Here is an 18,681-nt window from a genome sequence, read left to right as displayed (position 1 = left end):
ATTGGGAACGTCACACTGCTGAAGCAAACCCAAAGATATACCCTCTATCCCCTTGAGACAAGTCCACAGTACCAGTGGGAGTACTATTAGAGTACCCAAAAAAGGCTTTAACGGAGCCTTTAATCTTTAATGACATCTTCAATGACCTACTTCTACGCTAGGCACTACAGATGTCTACATGCAATTGGTCACCAAAGAGCAAAAAAAAGATCTAACCAGCACAGTCAGGGCACCAAAGAACTCATTCTGAAGTGGATACAAAAAACAGGGTCAGATAAATGCCCACGTTTCTCCATTGACTCTGAAAGGCAGAGTGGAAATGCAGCCTCAGTGTCAACATTTGCACTTCAGATGACTGAAGAGTAAGTCCAGTGCTCAAATATATGCACTTTGTGTTATTTGTAATGATCTATATCTGAGCCATTTGCATGAGACTGGCAAGAAAACGTGGTGCTAACATGATTTTTTTAGAATAGGACCTGGAAGCCAGATAGCTCTGGGATATCTAAACTGGCCACTGCATATCTGAGTGAGGCAGCTGGATGTGCCCCTACGGTCAGATATCCCACCCATGTATCTCCAGGCTTGGCTCTACTCCGAGGGACCTGTTGCTCTGTAGGAAAACAGAATGGAGTGGGAACCTCTTCCCTGTCACTAGTCTATGATTCTCTGATTCTGCTATCCCGACAGCAGTAAGTTCATTTACATCTCTTCATTTAGAAGCCCACAGTGGCTTCGCTTGGCAATTACCCCCTTCAGATTTTCCTCTTCCTATTATTTGTGCCAACAATAGTTTATGGCCTCCTTCTGAAAGGTGTGTTTGCTAGGAGGCTCAGAACTGGCTCAGAGGAAAACTCTATCCCTTTTTCTCTCATTTTCCCCTGTTTCTCTAACCTCATTTAATTAGTAGCTCCTAAATAGCATTCGCCAGTACTGCCAAAATGCTTCAAACTGCATTGGAAGCAGAAGCTGGCAGTAGAAGAGGAAAGCATCTCCTGATAATGTCTTTGATACTGAGGTGGGACGTCCCCACATTGCACTCTTAAAGCACCATTACTTTACTCAGAGCTCACTGACCAGGTAAAAAACTTAGAGCTGGGCTGCTGGCTGCACTTATTCCTCTCCAAAACAAAAGAACAGTTTTCATTTATTCAGCTATTACTTCTTTTTTTGTTGTTTTTTTTTTTTTTTACTTTAAGCAGTGCTATGACGTGAATTGATGGAAATGACAAACTTTTTTGTTTCTTATTTGTTTGTGGTTTTTTTTTTAATGTCAAGATTATGCTATTTCACATTCTTAGAGCAATTTAGTCAATTAGCTTATGACACTAATGGTGACCTTCTTTTCAGAGAACGTTTGCCATCCACGTGGCAGAATACACTGATTTAATCACTGCAATAGTTTTACATTGCATTACCTGGCAAATTTTGGTAAATTCACATTCGTCTCCAGTTCTTCATGGAGATTAACCACTGAATCATGGTGTTGAGTTTCCTCAACACTGTTTAGTTAAACTATTGTTCAGCAGGTAGATATAATTTATACCAATTTTCTCGCTGGAGCACAAGACTCAATAATGGATGAATACATTTTCATAACACTGCTAAAATGTAAGCTCAAGAAAATGTGTCACCATCGTTAGAACTGATTAGAAAATAATACCTAGAACTGATTAGAAAATAATACCTAAGTGGCAGGAGAGAAAGCTTGGAGCTTCCTTTTTAAGAGAGCTAAAATAAAAGAGAGAAACATCCCATGGTTCTGCTGCTTACCTAGGGGAGTCTCGGCTGTGCTTTCCAGCAGGTCATAATCACCTATAAAAGTGGAAATCCAGTATGAAATTGTTTGGATTGCATTTTCTATGAGGACCCCAACTGGTCTCTGTGGAAGTCAGTGAATAGAATCCATTTTTTAAAAATTATTTTTAAAAATCCAGATTTTTATCTGTTTGGGTCCAAAGGCAAAAAATTCTTAATTCTGTCTTTTGAGGAAGTAAACATTGGGTTTACTTGTAAGTTTAAATCAAGATTGAAGCAATAAAATTTAGAGATTGCTACTGAAAGCAGTGAGCACATGGCTACAAGAGACAGCAAATCAAACTGGGAAAAAAATTATTTTAAAAAATGTAAAGGTTAAGCATTATATTTCTAGAAATCCTTCGAAATCCACAGATACTGAAGTATAGATAAAATTCATGAAAAATGATTTCCATCCACCAAATGATAATTAGTTTTAATTTTGCATTTCTAGGCTAAGATGATGGCGAATTCTAAAAAATATCAAATTTTTATTTTTTTATCTCACTGTTACAGAGAGCTACATGTATTCATTATCACAATGATTATTGTGCAGAATAAGTTTTCAGTAATCTGAGATTATCATGTCCTTTACAGATGGTTTATGAGAACAGAGGTGTGTAAGAGGTCCTTACCTGCATGAGTTTGCCCCAAGTTGTCTACTTCCCAACCTGAAATGAGAAGGAGAGAAACAATTAAATTGATTTTGAGGCTTTGCTGCCTGTAAGAGGAATGAACGTAGTAAAGCCTACAAATCATAAAGGTTGGAGAAGATCTCCAAGATCTTCCAGTCCAGCCACCCACCTATCACCAACACTGCCCACTAAACCATGTCCCTTACTACCACATCTGCTCTTTCCTCAAACACTCCATTGATGATGACCCCATCACCTCCCTTTGCAACCTGTGCCAACGCATCACCACTCCTTCTGAGAAGAAATTCCTCCTAATATCCAACCCGAATCTCCTCTGGTGCAACTTGAGGCCATTCCCTCTCATCCTCGCAAAGAACTGCAGGAGAATTTTATTTGTTTTTCAAGTTAAGTAATCTATGTTTACAGCTAGAAAGTGGTTTCCAGAAGATGGTCCATCACACTGCATTATTAATTTTTTTTTAATTCATGACCTGTTTGTTGTCTGTAATTTTTTTTATAGGAAAGAAGGTCCTGAAATAAGAATAGGCCACATATTTCCAAGACAATGTGTCAAAAATCCATGATCTGCATATTAGAAACACAAACATCAGAACGGGGAATCTTACAAGTTTGGGTTTGCATTTCCTTTTTTCATGCTTTTTCTTGTGAAAAGCTGATTATTACTCCGAAGCAATCTCTCAGCCAGCCTGATGTGTACTTAACCCCAATTGCACTGGTTTTCTATTTCTGCTGGGTTTGTGCTGGATGGATGCTGTAGGCTGAGTGCAGAAGAGCTGCCCTGTGCCGCTGCGTGGTGCTGCTGCCTCGCATGCAGCGAGACTCAAAGCTGCCTGCAGGAGCTCTAACAGCCACCCACAGATCAAACAGGACCAGAGAAAAATTCCTGTCAGCCATTCATAGGCTTCCACATCGGGTTAAATATATAACACAGCTTAGCACTGGACCCCCCTGGAATAACCGCTGAGCTTCAGCTTGTTCTTTAACCCCAAACATGCAGTTGTTTCTTAAGCACGGACTGCAAAGGTCTTTGCTATTTGTGCAAGAGGCTTTGGATTAAAAAGTGAAATTCTATACAAAATTAGGTCTGAAAAGGAGAAAGACAGCATCCAAGGGAAAAAAAAATAGAAAAGGGACTCCTTCCTGCACAGCCTGAAGTGCATTTTATATTTTACTCCCTTTCAGAGCCATAATCAGTTTTGAATTCACTGATTTTTCTCCGCGCTTTAAAATAAATCAGAGATACTTTTAGATCTAAACTGGAAATAAAAGGGCTTAGTGTGAAGATGATGCTGGAGTTTAGAAAACAAAGATAAAGCTTTTGCTAAGGCCTCTTCTTTTCTGGCATGCCCCCTTTCAGGCAGGCTGTAATGTGTCTCAGAAAGGATGTATTCAGCATCAACCTTCAGCAAACCTACACATCCTGCAGCTCATTACTTGGAAGGGTTAATCCCCAACGCTGTGATGAGGACACCTTTGTCTCTTGGCTGTTCTGCCCAGCTCCAGCAGCTTTCCAGATGCCACATATATGAGATTTCTCAGATGTTTTCAAATACTACGAATACTGAAGATAAGTCGTGCATTTTTCAGCAAAGCTCATTTAACCTGCTGCATCACACTGAAGTACCAGACGTTGCAGACAAACCACGACTCTGCTCAAAATTTTGGGCAGAACAGCAGGGATACCTCTGCAGAATATTTAGACAGAGCTATGCCTCTCCTGAGCCAGCCGAAAACAAGATTTATTAAGAATGATTGGCTCAGCCATATGTCTATGTTGCTAAAATCTAAATGGAGATGGCCAGCTTCAGGATATTCCCTGGGAATTTTTGCCTGTGGTTTTACTAGGTGAAGTATTAAGAAGCAAGACACTGTTCCTGGATCACTGTCCATATCTATCCTTTAATGCCACTCAAGTTAATAGCTCATAATGGAATTTGTTCCTTATAGGAGGTCACCTCACCTAAAAGCCTGGATCCTTTGATGACCTATAGGAAAAGCTCCAAAAAAAAAAAAACAAAAAAACAACCTAAGAACCCTCTGACTCACAAAAATGTGACTGTAGTTTGCCAGTGCCACAGAGTGACTTAAAAACTATGATGTGATGCTACAAATTTTACAATGTTCTTGTTAGAGGAGCATTGTTCAGTAGATTGAAGCCTGGTATTTCTGGTATCTTGACACGTTACACTGACGGCTCTGACTAGATGGATGGATGGATGGATGGATGGATGGATGGATAGTTGGATGGATGGATGGATGGATGGATGGATGGATGGATGGATAGTTGGATGGATGGATGGATGGATGGATAGTTGGATGGATGGATGGATGGATGGATGGATGGATGGATGGGTGGATAGATAGATAGATAGATAGATAGATAGATAGATAGATAGATAGATGATAGACAGATAGATAGATAGAGAGATAGATGGATAGATAGATGAAAAAATAGATAGATAGATAGATAAAATAGATAGGTAGATAGATAGATGGTTGGCTGGATAGACAGATAGACAGATAGACAGATAGACAGATAGATAGATGATAGACAGACAGACAGATAGGTAAAAATAAATTATAAGAACACGAAGTGTGTTGTTGTTGTGTTTTGTTTGTTTGCTCTTCCCAGTAACCTAAAAAGGAGGACATAAAACCTGCTATTATTTGACTCTTAATACAGGCCACATTTGGCTGCAGTGATGGTAGAATACCCAATTTGAATTCATTTTTACTATCATGACCTCAGTACCAATGGAACATTATGTTAATGTAGCTTTTTGAAATTAAGAGGCTTTTTATATTAACCATTTTCTCTACAGCCTAATTATTATTGCATTTTAACTGTGTTTGGGCAACATGAAGGGATTCACATTTTCAATGATGTTCACTTTCTGATTGCTGTAGGAGTAAGCTTGCCATTTATTAACGTATTTGTCTACATCTAAATCCTTGCTAATGCACTGAGGAATGTTCCAGTACAACCTTTTATTACAAAGGCTTTCAAGCTTGATCCATCAAACTAATTCTCACTAATAAGTTGCTCCACTGGAACGTCAATTAGATTTACATTGAACATTATGGTCTGAATTACAGTGAAAAGTCAAAATCTACCTAATGAGTGGTGAGATAACATGCACATATATAAAATAATACGTGCTTATATGTATATATATGCATAAAACCATGCAGTGAAGGAGCATACAGCCACCATGGGGCTTCAGATTTATGTGTGCTGATCCTGCCTTTCTCTCTGACACTGCATTGAATCACCCACCACCAGAATATGACTGTTCACATGACCATACCAATGGGTATGGCTACTCACAGGTATGAAGAGTGTGATGGGCTTTATTTGGAATATTTCTGTGTTTAACATTTAACACAGAATCATAGAATCATAGAATCCTAGAATGGCCTGGGTTGCAAAGGAGCACAATGCTCATCCAGTTCCAACCCCCTGCTGTGTGCAAGGTCACCAACCAGCAGACCAGGCTGCCCAGAACCACATCCAGCCTGGCCTTGAATGCTTGCAGGGATGGGGCATCCACAACCTCCTTGAGCTTGCTGATCTGGGGCTGTATGAAGACTGTGGGTTGAGTTTCTCAACTCTACTCTGAAATTCTACTTCTTTTCTGTCCCCAGAAGTCCTGAGCAAATTTGCTCCAGTGTCAGCAATGTAATGGGGAAAAACATAGGGCACCTTGCTGGGTGAGCTTTCACACAAGTTCTTACAACACTTTTCTCTTGAGATGCAGACAATGAGAAAGTGGTTCATTAGGCCTGAGCGATGCAAAAGGGGAAGTCCATTGGGATGATTGTAAAGCAGGCTAGATGAATTATATTACTCTCCCAGAACTGAAGAATAAGTAAAACACCCTTTTCAGCTGCATTTTGACTACGAGCCTGTTTTGCAGTCTTTTAACTTAAGGCTTATATACAAGACTTTCTTCAAGGCCTGTGCTCCTCACATACAGTTAAATAACAGCACAGTACAGACTACAGAGAGACAGAGCCAATGGTAGCCATTAAACAGTATCTTAGAAAACCATTTTTAAATCAATAACTGCCTGCATTAGTCAATAAACTCCTGAGGAAGCTAATGCTATTCTTGACAAAGGATGGCTGTCCAGTGCATTGACAGATAGTGTTATTTATTATTTGACCAGCTTGAATAGGAAATTCATTCGTTGAGAAGTAAGGCAAATTTTCCATTAGTACTTGAGCTGTCATTATTAATTAGGTGTTATTTGAAGTACTACTTAGAGGCACTAAAGAAGATGCACCAGAACAAGGAACTGCTAGTCCCAAAAACCGAACGGAGAAATCAAACAGAAAATATTGCTTATTTCTACTTTCCATTTGAGGAGATAAAATAGGAAAAATAAAATAAAATAAAAATAAAAATAAAAATAAAAATAAAATGAATTCAAAGGACTCACTACACACAGTAGTGAAGACCTGGCACTTTCATGCAATTTCTTGAGTAGGTGTCATACCTTTTTCCACGTTTTGTATTTGCTACGCCTAAGAAAGAGCAGACACCTTCTCCCTATCCTCCAATGAGGATGAGAAATGTAACGCAAGGAATTGTTGCTTCCGTTTTGAAGGGAACAGGGCTGGCAAAGTGAAAGCCAAGAAGCAGGCTGTGTACGATGAGCCTCCGTGCTCTGTGCAGCCTTTTAGATCAGCTCCTACATGCCAACTTTGTGCTGGCTGCTTTCGGTGTCAGCTGGCACGGCAACTGTTTTATCTCCCATAGATTTGTTTATTTGAGCACAGCAACTCGCATTTAACCCTTTTGTTCCAGCTTTTGCCCATTATTTGCTCAAGAAGGGGAACGAAAGGTTTAACAAACCATTCTGTCCTAAAACATTTTGTCCACACTTTAACCTTATTTCTGTTCTCACCTCAGCATCATTTGTTGGAGGGGTGGGTGATGGAAAACATTTCCCCAAATCACTTGTCATCATCATATCCAGCTCTGTGAATGACGAGCTAGCTAGGTAGGGATCTAATTTTTCCCTGTCTTCTACAGCACCGATTAGAAACCTAACATTTAATTTAGAAACATGAAATTAATCCACCAGCCATCCTGCTCCCATCCAGCACACGGAGCCCTTTCTCCATTGCTGCATGCCACTCCCCTACACTGGCAATCTGTTCAGCCAGCAGCAGTCAGGATCAGCTCCATACAGCTACAGCAAGTGGCAGCCAGGCAAGGTTCAGAATGAGAGAACTTAGAGGATCCCATACTTTTTCCCTAGGCTAAACACTCACCCCCTTTTTTCTGTGTCTAGCCTCACACCCCATTGACAATACTTTAAACTACATATTGAAGTCATTCATTCACTTGTATACTGCCTTTGTCATGGTCAAGGGGGAAGAGAACAATTAAGGAGAACTCATTCTTCATTCTGCTCACCAGTGGCTTGTGCAAAACACTGCAGCAAAGACAGAGGTGGAGCTGATATACAAATCCTCATGCCCTATACCCCTTTTAGGCACGTGGTTGGTGAGAAGAACCAGAGCACTATGGCTGGAAGATCATGGAGAAGGCCAATGAGGTCGTGTATGGAGAACATAAAGGCTGTCGTACCTGGCTGTGGCAAGACTTATGCACAGATATGACCAATAACATGTAAGGGAAATTTTGACTTTTTTCTTCCCTTCCCTTTCTTTATCAAAGGCTACAAAACTGTCAGTGGACTGAGGTCACCATAGCAACTAGTAGGCATCGTTTAAACATGAAGTGCATCCGTCCTACCAGGCTGGCTGTCAGAGGAGCATCCATCAGCATGTGAGGTCAACGCAAATGCTATCAAAGAGGCTCTTAGCTCAGAGAAGGGCATGGGTCATATTTCAGAGCAAAGCTTTTCAAGCAAGAAACAAAGAAAAGAAGACATATTGTCCAAGGCAGATTATCAGTTGTGAGAAAAGGCTGAGAGAAGTAAGCATATCCGAGCACTTGCTTAAAGACAAGAGTGAATGTGAGCTCATCACACCTAAGTCTAGCAATCAAATGGAATTCCTTCCTTAATTATTTCAGACAAAGAGAGGAGAAACAGCAACAGAGCGGAGGCTGCTGGTTAAGGTTGAAGCAGCTGCCCATGTTGCACCAACAATGATAATTCAGTGCATTATCTTTTGCACACCTAAGTGTTCTCCAAACTACTTAGCAGTTCTTGCCTTGTTCCTTGGATACTTTCCAGAGGAGCCCCGTTTTTTAATTCTCCAGAGCCAATTAGCTTTCAAATCACACTAGGCAAAGGTCTTGAATTGTGTTACAGCTTTGCCCTGGTAACCGCAGGATGTTGTCTTGCCCTGGATCAAGGACTTGATATTTAACTGAATCGATCAGAAGAATTTAGAGAAATTGTTGCTCCTGAACTTGTTCAGTGAGTATCAGAACCCTTTGTCCCCGTAATTCGGTGGGAAAGACCAAAAATGTCACTCCCTTGTTAAAAAAAAGTATTCACAAAATCTTAACTAGAAGACTGGAAACGTAGATACAGTCAGTATTCTCTGATGGCAATACCTGCATTGGCAGTATGTCCTGCATTGCAGATAGACTTAGTGATTCTGGGGCAGAGGAGACGTGCTTAATGATAAAGGGTTACCCTTTGAGGTAGGGTTAGCATTTTGGGCTAGGGTTAAGGGCTATCAGTTTGGGTTAGGGTTAAGTGTTTTATTTTGGGTTAGGGTTAAGGGTTACCATTTAGAGTAGAGCTGGTCATCGTGTCATAGAATGGCCTCCTCTATTTGGAAAAGCTGATGTCATTCCCTGGCTTTACTGCCCATGGAAAGCCCAATAAGAAATAGGAATAGGAAACTAACAGGAAAGAACTTGCTGTCTAAGAAGCACTACTAACGCAGAGATTGGAAAGAGAGTTTGTAACATCTCCACTTGATAAGTCTCTTGTTACTCTTTCCTACATTTGGTACTTGCTGAGCATACAATTATTATTCCTAAGATGGACATACTATGGGATGGCCCATTTCTGTAAAACAGAATGCTTCCTGCTGCTAGTCGTTTCCCTCCCCCTGTTTTCAGTGAGGATGCTAAAACACCCATCAGGGGTGAGATATATTTGAACAGAAAATCTCGACCTTTGCATTGATCTTTTCCCTTGCCCATTTGACAGGCAAACACGATTTCCAATTTCAGGCAGCTGCAATGCCAACATTAATTTCAGCCAGTATCAAACAAATCCTCCATCAGAAAATAAGTGCAGGATCTTTCCAAGTACATTCTGCTGGTTAAAAGGTCTCTAATCTTTAAAAATCACCTTTTTAAATAAAAATACATCAATAAGGAGGCCTAATTAATAGCAACTGATTTGCAAAGGCTCTGAACAACGAATTTTCATGCCCTTTCACCCTGTTTGGGAGTTATGTACCGCATGTTGTCAGTACTCCAGGACGATTTCCTCAGAAGCGACACAGAAACACTTTCCACATTTGCACATTTAGTACTGCTGCTCCTTTCATTAACCCTTGTCTTGTCATCTTGTTTTGTTTGATTAGGGATAACATCCAAACTCAGGCAGGAGAAAAGAGCCACGGATGGCCTACCAAATCCAATTAACCTTGCATTCATAAATCCCACATGATATATCTAGTGCAGAATATAGAAGGGTTGGTGTTCTAGTGACAAAGTAGTTGAGTGGCTCTCAGTGTTTTTAATGGGATCAGTAATGGGCTTTTTTCAGCTCTGTCTCAGGGACAATGAAGCTTGGTGGCTGAGCAATGAAGACGCAGGAGTGGCAGAGCAGCAGTAAGCCCAGCAAACAACTTGGGTTGAAAAATGTAAACATTCCCCCTTAAACTCCACAATACCTGGATGGACTCTTTATTTCACTGAATTTTAATTAGAAGCCTTAATCCTGGTACCAGCAAAGGTCAGTCATGCTCTTTTTCGGATGTAGAGGCAACATCCTAGACTGAGCACTGGATAAACAGTCTGTATAGTTGGTAGATTCTGTAGGAGCTAATCATATAATTCATTTGGATTTTGAAATGAAGACAACTTCTCAGTGTGAAGCACGTGGCAATGCTCAGAAACTGCCTATTACTATTTGTATTAGATTTTACTGCAAATCAGAGACCTAAAAATACGCTCATTTTTGATCTGGCTATTGGGTTTCTTTCAATGGCCCTTCAGTGTACAGGTTTTATCCCTCTAAAATTTCTCAGCTGTGAGGGGCAACGAAGGAAAAGCCTTGGCATCTGTGAGTTTCCTCTGCCAGACACATCACAACTGCCTGTAAAAACAAATAAATAAAGCAAAAGAATAAAACACAACATTTTCTAGTTGGGTTTGTAGATAACTACACATCATGGCTTGCCCCATTTCTTTTTTTCCTTTTTTAATTGCAGAGATACCTTAGAATGCTTTAACCCCTCTGTTGCTAGAGGGGTTTTCTCTGGGGTTAGCACTTGAAAGGAGCTGTAGAAAACATAATTGATAAAAGCAACATGATGGAAGTATTGCTTCTAATGAAAATTAAACTGTGAATTGATGGAAGAAATAGATTTTGAAGAAGGAAAAAAAAACAAAAACCATAAAAACAAACAAATAACCAAACACAAACTAACAAAAAACCTCCAATATTTAGGAGTCCTCCAGAACAGAAACCACTGTAAATCTTTAACCTACTACATTGGAAAAGATTGAGGAGATACAATGACTTCTTCAGGTGGAGAGATTTTTAGAACAATCTCTTTGTTCACAAAGAGAATCTGAAAGGAAATAAAAAATTCTCACTATTTTGAAGGAGAACTGAAATAAAATGTTACCAGGAAGGGTCACAAGATATATATCATGGGATTTCCAAAGGAAATTTTAACTTTAGGCTTTCCATATCAGCAGTTCAAATGTCAGTCCTCAGTTTAACTGCAGTGAAGGTCACGGCAGAGTATATTTTCAAACCCTCAACAGCAAGAGATGGTCTTTACAGCTAGAACCACTGAACTGTTCTTCAACAAAGCATCTCTGTGGATGATAGGGATTGGAATTTCATCAGTTAGTTTTTATTTTTAAGTCCATCTTCTTTTTCATCTTACTGAAAGCAGAAATCAGACAGCCAAGTCAAGACAGCCAAATTCCTTTCAGAAACTCAGCAACCAAAGAGGCTCCTCCAGTGATTTCATTCATCCCAAGATTCAAATTTGACACAGGTCAGAGAAAATACCTTCTACAATTACCTATCAGAAGCTGGACTCAATGATCCTTATGGGCCCCTTCCAATTCAGGATATTCTATGATTCTAACACTTCCCTCACTGAACCAGAAGTCCATGTGACCAGTTTTACACATATAACTCACAGATTTCCAAAGCCAAGTGAGGTAACTTTCCCCCCACTCTTTAAAATTAATGCTGCTGCATGTGGTTCCCCTATTTCATCCAAGCAGATGTACCTACAGGTGCTTCAGTGCTTCATAAGACAAACATTTTAAAAACATAAATCAAAATCATTGCTACTGTTTGTAAAAATGATTTTTGGTCATCTGAAAACTCTGCTGAATTAAGAATGAATATACAATTAATGGACACTGGGGTCAGTGCCTATCCTACTTACATATTCTAGAAACACAGCAGCAGCCATCGAATACTGTAATGATTTATAAAATGTGATTAGCCATGTCTTAGAAACATTTTAATTATCTAATAACCCTTTATTTAAGGAACCTTCATAATATGTGACTTTTTTCATTAAGCCCTCATTGAAGCAAATATACTCGGTTAGCTAAAATTAGCAGTAATGAGACTGAAAATTCATCCTGATTCACCCAGAAGAGTGATTATGGATGTAGATATTTCCACCTTGAGGTCACTAGCACAAATCCAGCTGGGTCTGCAGAGGTTTCAAACAAGTCCAGATTAAATGTTTATTTGTTTATCTAACAAATTATGAATCTTGGTTTTGTTCCTACTGAGCAGATGTCCAAAAAAAAAACAAAAACCCAGTAACAGCTGTCATTTTTATTAGTGAACCCGCAAGGAAATCAAGAAGGCAGAATATATATTTACACTGAACTGACTACTCCTCCCTTAGGGTCATGTTATCACCCTCCTAGAGGCCAAATGTGAGGTACAATTTACAAACAGCACTGGAAATTCTGGGCAAAGAGTTCAAAAACCTTCTTTCAGCCCTTCAATGTACTGAGCCTTTTTTTATGACAGTTTTCCTCTGTTAAGTACAGTTGTTAGTACTTTTCTAAAACGAATATTAATTTCAATTGAAAAAAAAAATGGGACAAGACATTCTGATATTAAAGTTAAAATGTTATATGCTGGAATAGACCATGTTGAGCTGACACTGTCTTTGAGAAGGGAGATATACTAGATGGTTTCTCAAGAGCCCTCCAAACCTTAATTACTTCAGAAACAATGGCACTACAGAAAAGAAATTTCATCAATAGAAGGGAGAAGGTGCTATATTTGGGTAGGATATAATTATGGGCACTGGAAATACAAACTGACCAGACAGGTTGTGGATGCCCCATCCCTGGAGGCCAGGGTCAAGGCCAGACTGGATGTGGCTCTGGGCAGCCTGGGCTGCTGGTTGGTGACCCTGCACATAGCAGGGGGGTTGAAGCCAGATGATCTCTGAAGTCATTTTTAACCCAGGCCATTCTATGAAATATCCCTTGGAATAAAGAGAACCATTAAAAGGTCTGCAGCTGAGGTGTACTGGTAGATTGGCAGAAAGGAAAGAGTTCCTGTGCTGTAGATGCAGACAGCATCTCTCCGTGTGCTCAAACTGGTGACATCTCTGATCACTGAACCCCAAAAGGGAAAGAAAAGAGAGAAAGAAAGGGAAAGAAAAGTGTTGCCTATGTTACCATGCCTATCTTGAGGACAGGTCAAGGAAGCACATCACAAGCCACCAAAAAGGAGAGGTCCTAATTGAAGGTTGGTCAGGCACTGCATTGAGCAGCAGGTCTCTTGCAGTCATATCAGAAGATAACAGCAGATCAGCCATCTGCTGGTGCACAATAAATGATATAAAAGCATTAGGCCTGCAGGCTGCAAACGTCACTGATAATTGGATTGTGAAAACTTTTGGTTGAGTGTGTATCTTGCACAAAGGATGACCAAGACTGGCCTGACAATTAGACTGAATGACAAGCAGTCAATGAAAACAGTTGACAAAGTCATGGAGAATAATGTAAATAAATATATATACTTATATATATATGTGTGTGCATGTGTGTGAAAGAGGAAAGAATATTTCCTTTCCCATCTTGGACACAAATCCTCCTAGAAGCTCTATGCTGTTTTTTCTATTATGGTTGACTATGATGGTTCAGTAAGTGTCATTGTACTCACTGAATTTATACTGGACCAATATTGCAGCAGTCAAGATTATGTGTAATTATACACACTATAATTGAAGCACACAGAATTACAGGAATAATCATGTTTTTATAACTGATAATTTAAAAAGGGACTCGTCTTCCTCCCTTCAAAAATAAGATGCCTCATTTAAGGGAATTGTCTTTATTACTTGCTGGATAAAGAGAGATTACCTCCAAATGGTAATTAACCTCATGTTCTTGAAATGAAATACGCTGCCTTCCATTGATTTCTCTCACTTACTTTCTCCATGTCGACTACAGATGGAGTCCAGTGAACTAACTGAGAGAAGACACTTGAGTTTCATACGGTGTATTTAATGAGGAGGTGATCATCCTTAAATTCCATTTCACAAGAGCGTTTTGGTGTTTCCTTCACCATCTGAGATGAATTGAAATGTCTGTTCTTAAAGGTGAGGATTTCAGCATGCCATAGCTGTGTATGAAATATTTACCATCTACCACAAATTGTGCATTGTCCATAGCAACACCAGGAAGGTGAATTTTGGACTCAAGATTTTGTATGAATAATTCACTGGCAAAATAATCTTTGGGAAGAGGATCCCAGAAGGAAAAAGGTGATGTTTTTCCTCCATGAGAAAAACCTTAAGTGCTCCTTAAGTGATCTATGCTGGCCTACATGGGTGCTGGGATGAAGTGGACATTACTTTTAAATATCAGCAAAGGCTTGTTGTTAACTAACAAGGGACAACTCTTATAGTAATGCATTCTGGTTGGAGATCCATGATCCTTGAGGTCCCTTCCAACCCTGGCCATTCTGTGATTCTGGAAGCAGAAACAGTCTATCTCACCACAATGCAACCTGAGCAATTTTCTGACCTTTCATTTACTTTTGTTTCTTTGCTTGGTTGCTGGTGCCAGCTGCAGGGAGCAGTAGGAAGCTGACATCTCATTTCTACAGAGTACAAAAAGGCACAATGGAGCTCCTCCAATTCTCCAAGAATTTTTAATTTTCACCAACCCTCCACCAGGCCTCCAAGATGGGAACTCATCTGATTGGTCATTTCATGCACGTCCATTCCTTAGGCATGAACAGAACCCAGCTCTGAGTTTTAGTTATTTTCTAAAATAGGTTCCAGTTGTGATGACTAGTTGTCTGACACCTTCACGCAGGTCTCAGGTCTTGCTGATCTTTGTGGATACCCAAGGGTAAACACCTTGTTTAGCTACTAGACTTTGCAATAACTTCATGATGCCTGAGATAGCTTTTTTCACACATCTTTCCCCTTTCTACCCAACATATGCACATACATCTACACAAAAAACATTCTGTTTTTTCACTGCTTTCTTTTGAACAGAAGTTGAAACCAAACCCCAGGCCACTGTAGTTCTTATTTTCCCTTTAAATATAGCAACTGAATCAGGCTTTAAACACCTGCTGGCCATGCAGCTCTACCAGGCAGAAGCTAAGAACATGGAGAAAGGACTTTACCGTCTTCAGAGATGATAAATCTGAACAGAGCAGGACACTTGACAAAGACAATTTCACCCACACTTGCAGGTTTCCAGCATGTAATGTTGTCCCACATTCCTGGGCAACCTATAGAAGAGAGGGAGGCAAAAAATATAAGATTAATGGTGCAAATTCTCTCTTCTTTTTGTTTTCAAAATGGTTTTAGTGGTTGGTTCATCCTTCTATCCATCAGCGTGCAGTTGGTTAGAATAATAAACGGTATCACTTTCTGATAAACTTTCCCTGACCCAAAAAATAATTTGCATTGATAAGAATAGCATAAGCATACGTACAATGTAGTTGCATCATACAGTAATGGACAGACTCCACTCTGGCAAAAAGAGAAATCTGTTAGTCCCAATTAAATTACTCCATTATACGTCAGAAGCTAATTTTCCCTTCAGCGTGGAATTCACTGCCACTATCTGTCTACCAAAAGGTGTGTTAAATCTGTGGGGATCTGATTGACATTTTTGATTTCAATTCAGTGAATTTCTACAAACTTGAATCCCTGTCACAGGTTGGATACTGACACTTATTGGAATTTGGCCCAGGGTGGCTACTGAAAATTGGAGAACAGATTCTGCTTCATCCCACAGCTGCTTCTTGAGTTGTTTTTTGGGATGTATATGAGTAAAGCTTCTCTCTTGCGTTTTGTTCAGTTCATTAGGAAAATATTCAGTATAGAAATGTAAAGAACCACTCCTGTAGCATTCACTGTCTATTACAGCAGTCTTTAGTGCATTTAAATGCAAAATAGCTAAAGGATTTCTTGCATAACACAGAATCAGACCCTCCACAATCATCTGAATATTAGGCTTACTGTCACCAGCCTTTAATTAAAGATCTGAGTGATACACAACCAACCTCCTGTTACAGGACCGTGCCTATTATTTCTAACCTGAAAATGTTTATTTCCAGTTTCCAGTCATTATATGGAACTGGATGAATTTTTGCATCAGAAGCATGCAGAAATAGGAAGTGATAATATTAGGGATGGGAGTTTTTTTCTCTTGGGACACAGGAAAAATAAGGGTATTAAACATCAGAAATGTGACAAATTAGGACAGGTTTTCAAGAAGGAGCTTTCTATGCACAACCCAGTCTGCAGCTGTGTAAAGCTGAAATCATCATCTTACTAGTTTATAAACCTAGAAAACTTATCTAGTGTACAGAAAAGCTCAGAAATTTCCCTGTGTTTCCTACTAATGTCCAAAAAATTTTCTCATTAAAGAAATCTCAAATGGGGATCATCTTCTGCCTCAACAGAATACAAAAGATAGACTAGATCACAGAATCATTAAGGTTGGAAAAGACCTCTAAGATCATCTATCTTAACCATCTCTCATTCTTTGCATTTGATGTTGGGATCGAGCATCTAACCTTACCAACTGTTAAAAGGTGCAAGTTCCTCACTTAGAAATGTGTGGGGTTCTGTTGATATATTTTCTCTTTGACTGCATGCCTGAGAAAATAAGCAGATAGTATTTCAAAGTGTCATATTTTCAGACTGGGAGAAGTACAATACAATGAAGGTTGGGTGTTCAGCTGCTAAAAAACAGTGTGAGCTTTATCAATTTTGTCAGTAGAAGGGGATTGCTATCGGATGAGAATGTATGCAGAGAACTGGCCTTTGTGTATTTATTTCCATCAGCTTCAGTGGCAGAAAATCAAGTCCTCACAAAATACAAGCCAGGTACTACCACGTGTGATGGATAGGGAAGCTATGAGTTCAGGGCTTGAAGAATTACATCAGTGTCAAACTACAATGCTATAATGATGTATGATATAATGATGGTAACCCTTCTTTCAGATGAAAGGCTGTAGCATCAGATCAGGACTTTAACTAAAAGAGGGGAGATTTAGGTTAGAAGTTAGCAAGAAATTCTTTACTCAGAGGGCAGTGATGCCCTGGCACTGCCCAGAGAGCTGTGGGTGCCCCATCCCTAGAGGTGCCCAAGGCCATGGCTGGGCTCTGGGCAGCCTGAGCTGTAAAGGCAGGCAGCCCACTGCAGGGGTCGGATGCAGGGCTTGATGATCTTAAGGTCCCATAGAACTTAAGCCATTCTATGATTATGAGGCAACATAAAATAAACTGCTGAGTATATAAAATTTCAGTATTTAATCACCACAGGAACTGGAAAAGAAAAACTTTCAAATTTTCCTCTCCCCATCTTTCTTCCACTTGTATTCCAGACTGATTCCACTGCCAGATGAGTATTTCATTGTATGCATACTATGACTCTACTGGATATCTCTGAAAGGCTCAAAGATCTCATGATTTTTACCATTCAAAAAGTTCAGTGATACTAAATATGGAAATCAAGATTGAATTGAGCACTGTTAGATTTTACTGTCTTTGATAGCTACCGTTTGCCCACACAGCAGGAATAGTATTTACCATTTAAATCTGAAGACATTTGGTAATAGGTTTATAGTTCACTGATGTATGGCAACCTGTATGAAAGTAAAGCATATGTAAATATCCATGGTAATGAGACATTTGCTTACAAGAGGTGTTAGAGACAATCAAAGAGGCTAATGAGATCTTCTGAGAACCACCTGCTAGCCTTGCTCACTTGAATCAAATGGCTGTGCTAGAATTAGTGGAAGCTTTCTTATTCTTTATTACTACTTTAACATCAGTTGTTTTCCAAATACTGGCATAACAATAGAAACTGCTAGAGAAACAATGGAAACATCTAGAGAAATGAGCATAAATCCTCATACTGCAGAGAAGAAAGAGAAGACAATGAATAAATACTTCATAGAAGACTGAACAGTAGTCCGCTATTGTGGCAATACCAAGCATAAGTAAAATATTCCAATTTTAAAAGACATTATTTTGTTCTGCTAGAAAACACTGATGTGCTGGCATTGAAAGAGAAGGAAATAGGAAAAAAAAAAATTCAAGTAATTTGCCCATTAAGTTACAAAGACTGGAAAGAATTCATTGTCAGTAAGAAAGTTGCTTGATCCTTTCTGGTAAAAATATTTGAAAGCAACCATTGAGAAGAGTAAAGAATATACACACACACACACAGATATATATATAAAATATAATAAATGACAGCATGGACAATCCCCTTACATTTGTAAACCACAACACAGCCAGGAACTCCTGCTGGGTGAAACCTGCCCACAGAAAAGTGTGATTTGAGTGTGAAACTGCACAGTAGGGTTCTCCTCTGGCTCCAATGGTATGTCTCCATTGCCATGTGATGGAGGGATACCGAAGCTAGCTTTGATAGAGGTGGCTCAGACACTGCAGAAGCAAGGAGCAGCACCACGTGGACTAATTCTCCTGGCTCCTAGCATGTTTGGAATAAATAATGCCAACACATAGTTTTAAAGAATAAGTTTTCACGTAGGCCAGAGCATAAAAATAATCA

At 39.5% G+C, this 18,681-nt stretch overlaps 1 protein-coding gene across 6 annotated transcripts in view; it reads right to left on the bottom strand.

Annotated features, from left to right (window-relative positions):
• Nucleotides 1-18,681, bottom strand: part of ADCYAP1R1 (ADCYAP receptor type I) — a 136,588-nt gene that overhangs the window by 43,375 nt on the left and 74,532 nt on the right. For all 6 annotated transcript variants that reach the window (XM_010712229.2, XM_085226835.1, XM_010712230.2 and 3 more), the window contains exons 4-6: nt 15,269-15,376; nt 2,433-2,468; nt 1,774-1,815 (exon numbers count right to left, since the gene is read on the bottom strand). In XM_010712229.2, coding sequence (XP_010710531.1) covers nt 1,774-1,815; nt 2,433-2,468; nt 15,269-15,376 — 186 coding nt within the window. The remainder of the gene's footprint in view (nt 1-1,773; nt 1,816-2,432; nt 2,469-15,268; nt 15,377-18,681) is intronic.

Source organism: Meleagris gallopavo, chromosome 6 (genome assembly GCF_905368555.1).
Source record: "Meleagris gallopavo chromosome 6, MGAL_WU_HG_1.1, whole genome shotgun sequence".
In the NCBI taxonomy this organism is placed as follows: Eukaryota; Metazoa; Chordata; class Aves; order Galliformes; family Phasianidae; genus Meleagris; species Meleagris gallopavo.
This window is presented reverse-complemented; position numbering and strand designations above follow the sequence as displayed.